This window comes from Poecilia latipinna, unplaced genomic scaffold (genome assembly GCF_001443285.1).
Source record: "Poecilia latipinna isolate Pla-1442-1.1 unplaced genomic scaffold, P_latipinna-1.0 Scaffold1672, whole genome shotgun sequence".
In the NCBI taxonomy this organism is placed as follows: domain Eukaryota; kingdom Metazoa; phylum Chordata; class Actinopteri; order Cyprinodontiformes; family Poeciliidae; genus Poecilia; species Poecilia latipinna.
The window spans coordinates 273,379-289,822 of NW_015114288.1; the positions used below are offsets into that span (position 1 = coordinate 273,379).

At 38.0% G+C, this 16,444-nt stretch overlaps 1 protein-coding gene across 1 annotated transcript in view; it reads left to right on the forward strand.

Annotated features, from left to right (window-relative positions):
• The window catches only part of LOC106964419 (glypican-5-like), a gene marked incomplete at its 3' end in the record, with an annotated part of 38,246 nt that extends 26,988 nt beyond the window's left edge, over window positions 1–11,258 (forward strand). Inside the window, exons 8-11 of the mRNA XM_015059949.1 lie at window positions 957–1,077; window positions 9,040–9,181; window positions 9,991–10,109; window positions 11,127–11,258. Of these exons, the coding sequence (XP_014915435.1) occupies window positions 957–1,077; window positions 9,040–9,181; window positions 9,991–10,109; window positions 11,127–11,258 (514 nt within the window). The remainder of the gene's footprint in view (window positions 1–956; window positions 1,078–9,039; window positions 9,182–9,990; window positions 10,110–11,126) is intronic.
• Between the last annotated feature and the right edge of the window lie 5,186 nt (window positions 11,259–16,444).

Below are 16,444 nucleotides of genomic sequence, written 5' to 3' on the forward strand. Positions count from 1 at the left end.
AGATCATGCTGCAAAATGCACCTTTACGGGCTGGTTGACGCTCTGCGTTGAGCGGCGAAAGTTCAGGTTTTTCAACTTCAGCATCAGATGCGCTTGATGCGTCCAACGATCAAAACGCTTGACGCTATAAACGCAAACCAGACGTGCCTGACGCTCAAAACGTGTTTGGTGCATCATAAGATATTTGCACTAGAAACTAGACAAAAAGTGCTTGGTAAGATTTTGTGTTTTTGATGTGAATCTTACCATCTGGGAGGTAAAAATAAGACTGGTGTTTTGTAATACAAGTCCTAAACAGAACTCTGTCGCATGGTTTGGATTGTGCATTTGGATCAACATTAGCAACACACAGTAAAGCTGTCGGAGTTTAGATGAACTAAATTCTCACAATACATACGTTGTTTATGGTTTCTCCTCCTGGATAATTTAATCTGTGACTCATTTTACAGCTAACAGAGCTTAGCAACGCTCAGCTTTTGAAAACACATCCATCCTCACAATTCGACTTGTGAGAAAAAGATTAGTCTGCTGCCTTCATGTGAGTGTGACTCATCCGTTCAGTAGCAGCGGCTTCAGCGTTTCTACATGAACCTTCTAGAGAAAACCGTCTGTTTTCTCCCAGCTGTTGATACCTGCATTCCTCGCCACAAGTCTCCGTCATGTGAATTGTTCCATTTCCGGAAAACAGAGTTGCCTTCAAATTAAAGCTTGTGCCAGCTTCAGATCAAAGGCCAGGAGGAGAAAATCAGCGGTTGCAGTAATGGCTGGTGCAAGTTTCCAGAAACTGTGTTTGATGTGATGGAACTAGTTGTATATTTTGTGCATAAAGTGAATCGTCATGTGCTTCATGAGCGTGTTAGAACCGGGGCAGTGAAGCAACACATGCACAGCTAAACTGTAGCAGGAAGACATGCATGTTTATCTCAAACTGTGTGTGTGTGTGTGTGTGTGTGTAGTTATGCAGGTCACGTTGTTGGCAGCACTTTGAAAGCCCAGAAGGAGAATCCAGAGACGTCTATACGCCACACAGATCCTGCCCTGAAGGAGGTGAAGCAAAGGCTGGCGCGGCTAACGCAGGTAAAACGACACCAAAATCAGATTTTGCTCTCATATTAAAGCCGATTTCTGCATTTCCAGCTTTGCACCTTATGGTGTAATTATAATATTTGTTGCACAGATGAATCATGGCGTCATGTGAACCCATGTATCAGCCACAATGAGTCACACTAATGATTGATTATTTATGCCAGGATTTGAAAGACAAACAGAAATGAAGAGGGAAACCTGGAAAAATACAAAAACTGCTTTGTGTTCTTTCTAGTCCAAGTATCTTATTACATTGGAGTCACAGTCAATATTGTGATTGATTATTTAAGACAGAATTTGAAAGAATAGGATGTAAAAAACCCAAGAATGAAAAAGTTGTCTGGTTCTTTATACACACTAAATCTTACCAAGTATTTCTGTCTAGTTGTTTTCTTACATTGGAAATAAAACAAAACTAACTTACAAGTAAGTTTCCAGCAAAATGTAGGAGCTTCTTTTAAGTAAATAATTTATCAATATTGTTTAAGAAAAGGTTCTAGTTCACTGGCAGATTATTTTAGTTTAGAAAACATTGTTCCCATGTTAAGTGAAATAATCTGCCAGTACTTTTTTTTTTATTAAAAGTATTATTTACTTAAAACAAGTTCCTATATTTTGCTGAAAAGTTACTTGTTTTGTTTTATTTCCTGTGTAATAAAACATTTGCACTGGAAACTAGACAGTAATATTTGGTAAGGTTTTGTGTTTTTGCAGTGTATGGATAAAGAACCTGACATTTTCATTTTTTATTTTTTTTACATCCTAATTTTTCAAATTCTTGCATAAATAATTAACACGTGAAACAGTTGAAGCTTCTCAGCTTCTTTTTTCAATAGCTTTTTTAAACATTGGAAGAATTGCTTGTCTGCTTTATGACGGCTGCATCCTTCTTTTATTTGATGGTTTATTCTATTTTTTCTTTTTTTATGGACTACTTTATTCTTTTGTCTCCAAATAAAGATTTTCTTTCTTGTTGAAACAACCGAAAGAGTTAAATTAACAACGATTCTGAGACGAACCAAATCGACTCGTCACAGCGTTGATTTAACTCGGCCGAATTATCCTCACCGCAGAAACACAGAAGTATTTTTTCCACTTCCTAGTGTAAATATCTTAGCATTCTTTGACAAAACTAACTGGACAGTAACTTTTCAGCAAGATAAATAAGCTTGTTTTAAGTCAGTAATTTTTAACTGTTCTAAGTGAAAAAATCAGCCAGTGGAAATATAACGTTTTTTAAATCTCTGTTATGACAGTTTAACGGTGGATTTGATGTTTACAACAGCTGAAAAAGGGACAGAGGGCACAGACACGGGAAGAGTGGGAGACTTTATGTGTTAAATTGAGATAGGAGTAATAGAAAGCTGACCAGAAAATAAAATAAAATGAGGAGCATTGAGGCCGGGGCGGACACGGCCGCTCATCCTGCTGCTTATTTCTAAGGTACTAAAATATTTGCACTGGAAACTTCACACCAAATCTTACCAAGTATTTTACTGCAGATATCTCAGTACACTTGAAATAAGACAAACTAACTTAAAAGTAACTTTTTATTAAGATAAGGTGACTTGTTTTAAGTCAGTAACTCCTTAACCTGCAGCCCAACGCCTGCGTGCCGTTTTCCCATTACATTTTCCGTGGGTGACCGTTAAGGGGTTAATATTGATGGAAAAGTTCTTATTTCATTGACAGATAATTGAACTTATAACAAGACATCTTTCCCATGTTATAAGTTAATTTATCTGCCAGCAGAACAAATACTTTTTCATCAGTATTAGGTAATTATTTACACAAAACAAGCCTCTATATCTTGCTGAAAAGTTACTTTTAAGTTGGTTTGTTTTACTTGAAGAGTGCTAAAATATTTGCAGTGCAAATTCGACCATTTCTGGTTAGATTTTGTGTTTTTGCAGTGCTGCCAGTGGAGGCAGGGTGATGCTTTAGGCATTCAGTCTTTGACACAAATCTCCAGCCGAAGCATCGCAGCAGGTTCATCGGCTCATGGAGGGAATATTCTCTGAGGGTTGCAACCTCTCAGCGCTGCAATCTATCCACAAAGCAGATATGGTTCAGGAAAAGTTTAAAGGGCATCAATACATTTGAGATTTTGTCAAATTTCCCAGATCTCAGTCCAGCTGAGTGTCTGTGATGTGCTGAACAAACAAGTCTGATCAATAGAGGCCCCACCTCACAACCTGCAGGAGTTAAAGGAAATGCTGCTGGCGTCTCGGCGCCAGATGCCGAAGCAAACCTTCAGGACCGGAGTCGGATCTGAGCCTCGACCCGTCGGCGGCGTCTTGGTAACGTCTGGCAGGTGATCATAATGTTACGCCTGATTGGCATGAGGCGAGCTGTCAATCGATGCTCAATGAGAAATGAGTTTCAACCAGCAGAAAATCCCTGGAAATGAATCTGCAGCTTTGTTTCCTGTTCTGGGGAGTTTCTCTTCTTATTTTTATTTTTTTGGCAGCTGCATTTGAGGGCAGATCTGCAAACACAGCAGACGCATCGCCTGCAATGTCTCCAGATCCACAGAGCCACAAATGTCAGCTGCAGTTTTAGATATTTGTCCTATCAAAAATACAACAAATTTCTGATCTCAGGTAGAATAAAATCAGCAGATGCATGAAAGATGTTTCAAATGTGGCGTTGGTAGCCTTGGTTTTTAAATTTGGTCACCTGCCACAAACAAAATGTAAATTTAAGATGCATCTTGGGTACTCTGCATCTTTGTATTTAAATTAATAAATACATTCTTTATTTGAATTTATTTTATTTACAAATAAGTGAATTTTATAACAGAAAATACTTACTTTTATATAAATCTTTTGAATTTATTGTAATATAGTGCAATCTTTTTGTAAAAAACTCAGAGTGATGCACTGATGTTCTTTGATAGCAACATATCAAATCACAATATCAATGTGTGCAGCACTGCTGATGAATTGTAATCAATAATCCTTAACAATATTATTGCATTTCATGAGACAAAAGGTCCAAACATTAAATTTTATGTTGGTTTATTAGCCAAAATAAACAAATTGAATGACAAAATGCTTGGATATGAGAACAGAAACTTTACCAAGGAACAGAAAGTTACAATAAAATGATAAAGTTTGACTTTAAAATGAAAGTCAGACGGTACATGTGGCCTGTTAGGGAAATAATATGGCAATTAATAACTCCCCACTTTGATTCTCAATATTTATTCTGTTGGCTTTATCTAAAATTTTACTGATGTCCTCTTGTAATTGGATGCATTTTAAAGTATGAAAAAAGATAAGGCAATGTCACCTTAGACGCTAAGCTTTTTATATTTGCTGCTATCAGTCATTATAAAGATAACTGTGTGATAAGGTATCAGTTCCAGGTCAGAACCGATTCACTTTGTAACTCCTGAATGTCGTTCAGGTCCTCAACTTAACACATTAAGCTCAATTTCAGAGCAGAGGAATTGATCAGGGAGTTATAAAAGTGATCAATGTTATTAATAGAAGGATTATTTTCCCGTCGAACATGTTTAGGGCTGTAATTGCAAACGATGGGACGTCGTAGGCTGAGCCTCTTCCCTCTGCTTTTGAAGCTCTTCCTGTTTTCCCTCTAATCTTGTTGCTAGGTCCATTAATCATGCTGCATTTAACACATGTAACTGCAAAGTCAGCACTCACAGGGTGCATGTGTGGTTTGCAGCGGTTTTGCCATAAACACAGAAATGCACACTACACACGCAGCACATAATCATTTATGTATGAGATTTCTAGGGCTCATTAAATCGATGCAAGTGGTCCTTTTTGTTTTGGAGAACATTTAATCTTATGTAAATATTCTTGTGTGAAGCATTACGTTTTTCTTTTTTCATAAAAATGAGAAAAGTTCAGTTTTGTTTGTTGTAACGGGTCACAAAATGGGACTGAAAAATACTTTTACACCTTGGAAGGGTGTTTTCTTAGGGAACATGTGGGATTATTTCTTTATTTTGCGTTATCTTTTAGTTGCTGGATGATTCAGACGGGTATCAGGAAATGGATTTCTCCTATAATCGCGTAGAGGCGATCGACATAAGTAACTATCTGGAGCTCAAGAGTCGGAGGAAAGCTTTCAAAAGCCTGGAGAAGACAATCATTTAGTTTCAGATTGGGTCAAACATTTAGGCTCAAAAGCAGCATTAGATGGCTGCAATGCTATTTTAAGTAATTAGCCTACGATAACGATGCTATCGCTAACAACAAGCTAACCCATGTTATTTCTGTGAGCTTGGATCTCCTGGTAAATAATTTATTTAGCTTCTGTAAACCCAAATTCATGCTGGAGTTGTTTGTTAATGTTGACAATGTAGGTCAAACATCCTCAGCGATCAACAGAAATCAAATTAAAAACACGGTTCATTTGAATGCTCCAGTAAAATATCTGAAAATGGAGTTTAAACGATGCGTTTCCTGTCAGAAAGAGGAAACTCACCTCCGGTTCTTAGCTGTGGATTGTTGATACACTTTCCTGCCTTTTTTCTGCAAGAATAAACCAAGTTAAAATCAGTTTGTTGAGAAATTTTTAATTGACATGTGTGACCGTGTGTAAAATAGACCAGGGTGAATTTGCCAATTGCGAGGGAACGCAAAAGAAAAATGCTTCCCCATGTCCCCTCCAGGCCTCCGTATTATCTGCGCCACTTTATGAAAACAGAGAATTAAATGTGTATTTTAATGAGCTTTTATTGCAATTTAGAAGTTTAGTGTTGCATTATTATCGCGCTCACTGGCGCAGCGGCATGTTTTTAAAGGTTAAAGTTAATGCATGCCATTCATTAATTATCATTCCTGTCTGTCATTTGCCATTTATATTCTCCCACAACAAGGATGAGAGATGGCTGGAAATATGAAACAGGAGCATCTTTGGAATTTTAATCATTTCAGGAACCTTTTTTCCCCCTGTTTCTGGTTTGTATCATGTGTAATAAAGTCTGATTAAAGCTTCTTTATCTGCTGGGATTTTATTCAGTCATTTACAGCAGCAGTCAGGATTTGTGCTCAGACGAGCCTAATGAACCCAGAGGGAGCAGATTTTAGTTTTAACAAAGTGACAGTGGATGACAGGATGGGCTGGATCATTAAAATACTTTCATCCCACTGTTGTCAGTTCTGACTTCCAGGTTGTATCACATTACAGTAACGCAGTTTCTTCTTTTATTCAAGAAATGGATGATTTAGAGGGCAAGTAAACACAAATAGTGTTAAAATAGATTTTTAGTCGCATCTCACTCACCGGATTATTAAAATTTATTACCGACCTGCTGTGAAACTACTGCCATGTTTTGTTTTCTGTTATTACAAAACTCAATTTTATCTGATAAATCTATAAATAATAACCTCCGAATGTTTAGAAAACACAGAAGAAATTTAAAGATTGAAAATATCACGCTGAGTATTGATAATCTGTATGATTTGTTTCACTTTAGTTGAATTATTGAAATAAATTGTCAGCAATGTTATAATTTATTGCATATATTGTCTGTGTTGCAACGCTCTTGTCTTATGCAAAAACAAGAAAATATTTTGTTATTGTAATATAACGAAAGATTTCTTAAAGAAAATATAAAATTATTTGCGAATAATTCAACCACAGAACTTTGTTCTTATAGTTTCCATACATCAAGGTTTTTTTTTTTTTGGCTCTGTATTAATAAAGAACTTAAGTAATAACACATTTTACTATGTAAATTCTAGAAAATAGCTAAATACATATTATTTACGTTTTTGTCATCCTTCTTGCTTTTTTTGTTTCCTTAAAGCAAAACTGCCTAAAATTAGTTTAAATTTTACAATAGTAGCAATTTACTTTTGTGAAAAAACGCACACAAAAAAACAAACAAACATTGAAACTTAAAACAAGAAGTCTTTTAAATCACGTGTAATAAGGTGATTTTGTCCTCTGAAAAAGGGCTCAGTATGTGGTTTCCATGGTTTCTCTGGTAAACAAACAGCCGGTGCAGAAACTGTGGAGCAGGCGTTGTACACTGTAAAACATTTTAGCACTTATAAAACTGAAAGGAGAAAAAGACAGGAGTGGGAACTGTTTCCCAGAATGCTTAGCGGCATGTTTTTGTATCCTGAGATGGAAGTGCATTGAGTTTTGTGTTTTATTAATGAAAATGTTTATTTTAATGACCTGTTCACACTAAACGTTCTTGAGCCGAATTCATTGTGATGTTTAATAAAATTCATTATCACATCAAAATTTTGTTCATGCGATTTAAAATGAAAAATTAAATGATTCTACAGTAAAATAAGTAGTTATTTTAATAGTGAAATGGTTTAAATTGCAGCTTTAAGTTAAAACTCACAACCCAAGATGGTTGAACTTAGAAAACAACGTTTTGGACAACTTCTCGTTTGTCGTTAAATCTCCTTCATGAACTTTAGTTTCTGAGTTAAAGCCAAAACAGTTTTCTTGTTGACATGTTTCAAGGCAGCAGGTGGACTTTCATTTTCAAGTTAAATCACCTTCAGATGTTTTACAGTGTATGCTCATTTATTGTAGCCGCTGGACATTTTTGCTTCTTGGGCTTCCCATAAGAAGGGGATGATAGTCGAACCTGCACGTTTTCCTCATGAGCCAGAGGAGGAAACGGGGCGTAATGTGTTGGTGGGGTTTTTGGGATCTCGTCATGAGATAATGGTGAATCATCCACAGTGCGTCGCTCCATCTCCGGGTTTTCCCTCGGATCCTGGCGTTCCCACGGCTGCCTCTGTTTGCATCTCTTTTTATGTGCTCAGAAATAATAATGTTAAGTTCAGAGCTGTTTATGCTTGTCCTGCTTCCAGAGAGAACTTTGAAAAGTGCATTTTACTGATGTGCTGAGTTGATTTAGTCGATGAGCAGCGTGTGTGCTGCATTTATATTTGATATTTTATCCATCTCCACAGTGTCATGGCAGAGCTGCTGTCTCCTAAATTTATTCCCATTTGTATCATTTTGCCAGATTTCACCAGTTTGATTGCGCTGGTTTAATGTTGAACACATTAAAATTGGGTAATTTCTCTCTTTACGCCTCTCCTCTGTACAATTGTCATTGATCCATCAGGAATTTAGATGATTCTTGCTATGTGTTGTTAAAAAGCTAAAACATTTACAGCTTTGGAAAAAGTTAGAGCCCACTGCACTGAACCCCATTGAAACCCTGCTGCTTATTCCACCAAATACTGATTTCTGAACTCTCTCTGAGTTAAAACATTGGTATTGTTGTTTTTAAAAGCGCTGCATCTTTTTTCACCATTTCTCATTTTCTTGGATTTTTGCTTGGAATTTCGTGGAGATGTTGTCAGTAGAATAAAAGAACAATGTTAATTTTACTCAAACATATATTTATAAAAAGTAAAACCAGAGAAACTGATCATTTTAAGTGGTTTCCAGGTTTTTTCCAGGCCTGTATGTGTACTGGCATACATGCTTCTCTTGATTCTGGGTAAATTACAGGTTAAATTTAGACCAAAGTTAACGGGTTGCATAGATTCAGAGTCTAAATCATCTAAATCATTAAATTCAGATACATTTATCAATTGAACTGTTTTTGTTTCTCCTGTAACTTGCTGTCAACACCCAGCCAGAGTTTCAGTATCTTATTTTGCTCCCCAGCTTTCAAACTTTTTACTGCAGAGCCGTTTGATGAAGTGCTAAGCTAGCAGGTTTACTGAGTTTTAATATGACTTGTTGGTTCAATACCATTTCAGTTTGTCATCAATGCAGAACATTAAGAAATGCCTGGAGGATCAGATTGAACATTTATAGTTTGAATTTCAAAGCATTTTTCTGCTTTGGCTACAGGAAATCTTAGCAACGTTTGAGATTTAATGCTAATCTGAGGTCCTGTTTGAACTACAAATGTTTTTTTGCAAACTTACTTCACCCAGGTGCTCTGCAGATTTCTAAATGAGATGCATTTAATTTCGGTTTTCAAAGGAGCTGTTGGTTGATCTCGGCTGGGCAAGCAGAAAGAGAGGAAGAGGGGAAGAGGACGGAGGGAGCGCCCTGACGGATGGAAGCGGCGGAGACGATTGTGATGATGAGGATGGCTGTGGAGCATCTGGTGAAGAGAGCTCTGGTGAGTCACATGTGCAGACAAACACGCAGACATGCATGTGGGAATAGAGGAATAAACAATGGGAAACACACACCCACACAGGGACAGACGTGGTGCAAACACAGTCCATTCACATGTACTTACATAATTAGCTAATTAATGCACAGACATATGGTTCGCTGGCCTGTAGATCTGAATATGCTGCAGCCTTTACATATTTAGTGCCAGCAGGGAAAACGCTCAGTCAGATTCGCTCCCGCTCCTCTTCCTCCTCCTCCTCCTCCTCGGTTTCTGCTGGTCTCTGCAGTTTATTTCTGTGTGAGTTTGGATAAATGATGAACGAACAACCAGGTCGCCCCAGCCACACAAATGTAAAAATAAACAGGGATTATTCATTTTCTTTTGGTTTATTCATGGTGTGTGAGCATATACATAAAACATGGCTGTCACTGGGAGATGAGCAGATCCAGGGAACCCCTCTGAGCTTTGATGCTGCTCCACAAAGGGAGCACAGCGAAAATCCTGCAATCATTTAAATTGTTGATGAGGAAATTATGCTCGGTATCAATGCTCAAATGCAATTTTTCACTTCTTGAACCCATATTCACATTAAAAATGAAACTGCGTTGTGGTAGATTTCAGAGCAGATTCAGAGTTTGCATTGGATCAATCAATAAAATTAACTTATTATTGATTAATTCAGCTTTTTGAAGGTGTGAAGTAAAGAAACTTGGTTGTAGCAGTAAGTGATGCCAGATGATCATCAGGGATGTCATGAGAGGAAGTAGAACTGTAAGCAGTTATTACGGGTTCCTGGCCCGACCCGGTAGGTCGGGCTGTTACCCTGAACCCTCCTGGACCTGAATGGATCCAGATTCTGGGCCATTCAGGATCCTGCATCATGAACCAGAGGTTAAATTTAGAGGAGACTGAACTGGGTCCAAAACAAGTGAAATGTCTGAACAAAAATAACAACACTAATGAAGACTCCATTAAAAATAATGTTGTACGATAATTATGTGCTGTGGTTTTTATACGGATGCCACAGCAGAAATCGATTATCTGGGAGTTTTTATATACCTATCATTTACTTTTACTTTTACTTTTCATGCTGGTGAATATTTTGGTAGGTAAGAAACTCAGCAGAAACTCTGCAGAAGAGATGGATTTAGTGAAGAGACACTAAAAGAAGCCTGTCCTTCTTGCTATAAATACAACTCAAATTAAGTCAATAAAATAAAAATAGAACCAACGCATAAGTTCAAAACCAAAGCCAGGCAAACAACAGAAAATTCTTTATTTCCCATCTTTAGAGATCAGATAATCAGAATGTTGTTAATTAGAATTTGCTGCAGTTTTAATAACCCTTCAGAGAAATCAAGAAGTAAAATTTTCAGGAAAGCAAATTCAAAGTTTGTGCAGCAGCAGAAATTCAGGAGACATAAAATGCTTCGCTCTGGAGTTTAGAGGGGCCACATCAAAAGCTGCGGTGGGCCAGATTTGGCCCTCGGGCCTCGAGTTTGACACATACGCCCTGACTGCTTGTAAAAAGATCACGACTTCCACTTCCAGGAATATAAAGGGAAAGTTTCGTTGTGGCACATGAACTTCTACAATTACTAAATGTAATTAAATGAAAGGGTAGATTTTGTAGCAGTTTGCTGAGAAGCAGCATCCTGAACATCTGGACAGAGGTGAAGTCAGTGGTTTGTTACTCGGGTGTTTGGAGCAAACCTTTCATGTCGCTTCATTGTCCTAATAGCATCACTCGTTCATGTTTTCTGTGTTTTTGGAAGACTTAGCACAGCTGAATAGAACATAAGTTTTATGGTCTGAGATCAAATGGCTTCAGAAGATTGATGGCCATAATTTGGGATTCATTCTCCTGCTGCTCCAGCTAATTACCTGTGACCAGAGGCCTCATCTCGCTCATTGTTAGGACAACCTGGTGGTGTCCTTTCTGCAGCGTGCAGCCGGGTTAAAGGTCACCGATGCATTCATCATCCCTGCGATGTCCTTGTCGTTGCTGAACATCTTCTTGCGGAGCGGAGTAAACCTCGAGTGGAGCTTTCTGATCCTGCATGACTCTGCAGCGAGGGTCAGTGGTTTGCAGTTGCTGGGATGCAAGCAAAGCAAAGCAAGAGGACGATTTTTTAGTGAGCTGGGGGAAAAATGCTGAAGGCTATGATAACCGAATTGCTGGTGTTTTCAGATGGGGCTGGATTTTATTTTCAACATGACTATCTGTGCTGCCTTATTTATGTCTTAATAACATGTTTGGACCATGTGAGTTCATAATTTTGTGGTTTACAGTATTTCTGTGCCCATAAGGTGTTGACATTCTGTGGATGTATTAAATCATCTAAATCATGGTTGTTTTACTGCTTGGGTAGAAAAGTACAGCCTCTAAAATAGGGTTAGGGTGGAGTTTCGGTTATTCTGTTATTAGCTATGACTAATATAATAAAACATAAAAATGAGTTGGCTTTTTACATTTTTAGTGCTATGCTTAGTAAACGTTGCTTTTAATTTATTTAAAAAGTTTTTAGAGTTGAAACCAGACTCATCCAAGGCTTCACTGTCCAGATGTGTTGTTATAATCACACACTTCATGTTACACATTGTGAAAAAACGCTTCCAGGATCATTTCTCAGCAATTCCCTTTTGCAATAAATTCAGTTTAGAGCAGCTCTTCACAACTCGTTTGCGTTTAAATGCTTGTTTTCCGTCCGTGCATCCCTCCGTCGTCTAACGGCTCTTAAAGTGAGGCATTTGCTGCTACATTTGTCAGAGACTCTCCGCTGACCTTGTTGTGTCACATCCGTGGAAACCCATTCCTCTTGCTGAGATGGATCTGGTCCATTGGTTATTTGCAGGGGGAAATTGGTGGCGATGATTTACCGAGCTTGTGTCTGCATATTAGCATCACATCTCTTGAACTCTTGTCAGTTTGTGAAGATAGAATCGCAGTAAAGAGGGACGGAGAGGAATTTTCTCCATTTCTCCCTCCTTGCTGGCGATTTGCATATAAACAAGCTTCTTATGCACTGAAACCAAAGTGGTGACACCAGCTGCACTGGACCACACAAATCACACTGATAAGCATGGGCATGTGGTTTATTTTATTTACTTGGGTAGTTTATGTGTTTGCAGCACATTAAATCATGAGCTCCATGTTAATTTTAGAGAAAAAAATGCCATGAAATGAATACATATGTGGTCATTTAATAGAAATAATTTACACTTTAAAATCTTAAACATCTACCTGTCAGTCTGAATTGCCAAAATGTGGGAAGTTTTATTTTTTGAGTGAGGGAAAGGTCAGAAACAAAACTCCACCTGTATATCAGAAACAGGGAAAATAAAACCCACAGATTGCTGATTGTGCGTTTGTGTCCAACTTTAGTTGTAATTGTGTTTTTGTAGAGCTGAAACTGCAGTTTTTGAGTGTTATCTGTTTTGTTTTATAGATTCTTGCCTTCACACCAGATTTGGATCAGTTCACTACATCAAACGTTGAAGTGAAAATTGAAGTGTCTTTGCAGGTTCTTGGCAAAATCTAATGTTAGTGGACTAACATCTGAGTCTGATAAAAACAGATACACCAAAGCTTTTTAAGCCTAAAACTGTTTTCACTTAAATTGTACTTTTTTTTTGTGCAGAAATAATCTCAAATTAGAAAAATTTGAGATTTTTCATATCTTGTTAAATATTGTTTAAATTTAAGAATAATTTTTAGAAATTAGTTAAAATCTTATTTGCTCTTGGGTTTGGGGGCCATTAAGACTTAAACCATCTTGTGATCCTGGTTATTTATCTGTTGATAACATTTATTGATAATTTTGTGACCAAATATGTTTATCAGATTTTTCCAAGAACTTTTCCAGATTAAACATTTTGATTTCTATTTTTCAAGCCGTCCCTCTGCAGCACTTCTACGTTATTGCCTCCTCTCTTCTCTCGCCTCGGTTTTTCTTCGTAACACATGAAATCCTCAGACGGCGTAATTACTGAGCTGTTACCTGTGATGCTGTGACCTCCAGGTGCCGATTAGTCACGAAACAATCGCTGGCAGCAGTTTGGGAAAATCCCCAAACCGTTTCCCTGAAGCAGACCAGAAGCTGCGGGAGGAGAAATATTCAGGAATGCTTCATCTGACATCACAGAGAGGAACTGAGTTCATGTTTAAGACGGCCGCTCGATCTCTGTAACCATGGTTACCAGGTGGTCCAACTTCCCACGGGTCCCTTCATGATGGCAGGAGAGGAAGAAAGAGTTGCAGAGACAGAGGAAGGGATGAGACGACCAAGCAAAAAGTGGATTTTCTTTTTTTAGCAAATCGTCCTTTCGTCCTGTTTTGTCTTTAAATGTTCCCCTCTACACCTGAGAACAGATTTATCCGTGTTTTCCATCTTTATAGAGTCAGTAAAGCAATAAAAGTTTCCTGTTAGTGACTTTAAAACATTCATTAATGAACATTTCAATTGGAATGATCTGAGCTGTAAAATGATGTTTTCTTTGGAACTAAAAAACACTTCAGAAGATTTTATATGCAGACATGGAATATAAACTGTGTTTTACCGGTGAAACACACCTTTTCTGCTTCGTTTGATTTGTTGGCCGTGGATAATTTCTGCTAATATCATATAAACAATCAGCTGCCTGCCGCTGTGCAGGTTACAGAAATGGATCGTGGCACAAACGGTTGGCTTTTAGCAGTCATGAGCAATATTAGGTATAAAGGAATATTATCCAGTCATAAAAATGTAAAGGGAGGTTCAGTGGACTGAGGTCAAAGGTGATCACACTGAAAGTTTGTTTCCAATTTGCCTTTTATCCCACAGTTACTAATGATGTAACTGCAGCTTAGGTACATTTTCCATTCTACTCCAATGCTGGTGAAGTTGTTTTCTGTTCAAAAGTACAAAAATCTCTTTCAGCTTTAAGACTTTTTATTATGAGTTGCAATCAGACTTTTTTTTATTTTTGTACTGTAAACCCAATGAGTTTCTGCTAAGATAAACTCTAAGAAACAAACCAATGCAACTTTCTTCCGATGTTCTGATGACCAGTTCATTTCAGTGATGTGATTTACAGACCTAGAAAAACCTTTTGATTCTCTGATTTGAACATTTCAATTCAGACACAATTGACTCTGGGATTCCAAGGTTCTCCCAAAATAAATTTACAATAACGTTAATTCAATACTGTGTTACGAAAGATGTAATTAATATCTGCAGGCTCTGTTAAAATTTCTCTTTTCGTATTGTTTTTATCCTTTTTTTGGCTCAGTGACGCACTTTCAATGCTAACTCTGCCTGGTTCAAATAAATAAACACAATAAGAAACAATAAAGGGCAAGCATGAGGGGAGCAGGAGGTAACAGGCTGCAGAAGGAAAGAAAATCGATCATAAATGACGCGCTAAACGTTCATGCTTCCAGCATGAGGCTGAGGCTAATAAGCGGTGGAGCTAAATGGCAGATCCTCAGGGAAGATGCTGCTCATTAAAGTAATAAATATTCACTTTCCTCTTACTCATCGGAAAAGAATAGTGGTCGTCTGTTTTGCTCCACACCCCTGCAGAGATAAAAGCGGTGAACTTTACATGATATGTTTCACATTGCAGAAATCGCATCCTGTCAGCCGCGCTGCCTCCGTTATTCTGCACACCTGAGTGAGTTTGTTCACGCAGACCTCCTTAGAGTTCATCAGTTTGTTAGCGGCCCTCGCTGCTGGAAGCTGTTATTCAGCCTCTTGACCTTTTCAGAAAGCTTGCTGCCCTTGCTTTGTCTGGCTGCAACCTCCAGCAACACCTTCCCCGGCTGGGTTTGTTGTTCGGCCTTCAAAGAGCAACGCGACTCTGTTCTTTTCATCCACGTCTGATCAATCCGAGTCCCTCGCAGGCTTTAAGCCTAAGACTTCATCTCATTTTTTTTTCTTTTAGAGGTTTTATGATTCTTCTGGAGGCGGCGATTAACCTCCAAGAATACGACCTTGGGAAAACAGAGCAAAGCAAAGCAGCACAAGGTGCTGTTTATTTGAAAAGTGATCCAACTGTATGTGTAAACGCCCTAAAGAAGGGGAGATTTTTAATAAAGAGCCGGACACGGTGTTTCTGCTCCAGCGATTATTAATATCTCATTAACATACAAACATACATAACGTTATTAAAGTCGACACAGCAGTATGTTAGCAACGGTGCTAACAGTGGAGCTAACAAGGCTAATAACGAACTTTAACATTCAGAGCGTCCAAAAACAACTCATACTCTTTCTGACAGTTAACAAACAAACGTACAATATACAGGTGCGCATATATACATACTCATACCTAAAGAAGGGGAGATTTTCAATAAAGAGCCGGACACGGCGTTTCTGCTCCAGCGATTATTAATATCTAAGGAGGAAGTTCCGGTGCTCTTCACTATAGATAGCGCAAGCGCTAGACTCCCCCTGCTTGTTGAATCTGACCACGGCCTCAGCCAAATCAAACTAGTCAAGACTCTGAAATAACCAAATTTCAATCCATCACATATGCTGTGCTTCAGTGCTTTATTTCTCTTTCTAAAATGATAAAGTTATTAAATCTCCGTATGTTGTCAGTGCACGTTTTAAAAGCCGTCGAAATCATACATTCCTAGAAATAATCTTTCGACTTGGAAAAACGTTACAAGGATTCACATTTCCCTATGAATATGTTGATATGGAAAAACTGCAAAAACACAAAATCCTACCCAGTATTTTTGCTCTAGTTTCTAGTGCAGATATCTTGTAAGAGACTTGTTTTAAGTAAATAATTCCTTAATATTGACGACACGTGGGAAAAATGTTGTGTTTTACATCAGGGGTGTCAAAATCGTTTTCGTTTTGGGCCAAATCAAAGTCTCCTAACCAGAATGTCTGGATAAAACCTGTTCACCAACTGTTAAAATGTCAATTAATTCTTAAAATTAAATAATATATTGATTTTTGATCAGTTAAATCAAAAATGTCAAAGTGATACCATGCATAGCCCTGTCGCGATAAACGATAAATCAATTAATCACATGATAATTTAAACCTATCGACCTCATTTTAATTATCGGCTTTGTCGTCTTTTCCTGCCTTTTTTTTCCCTTTCTGTTGATGACACTGAATGAAATAAGGCCCAACTCCGGTGCTCTCCCACTGACCCTCCCTTCCTCATTTCCTTAGTGTAATGCACAGCGCACATTACACGAGTTGTCGGCCCATTTTCAAAACCTGAGACACATTAGCCGACAGAAATCCCGGGTATAACGGTT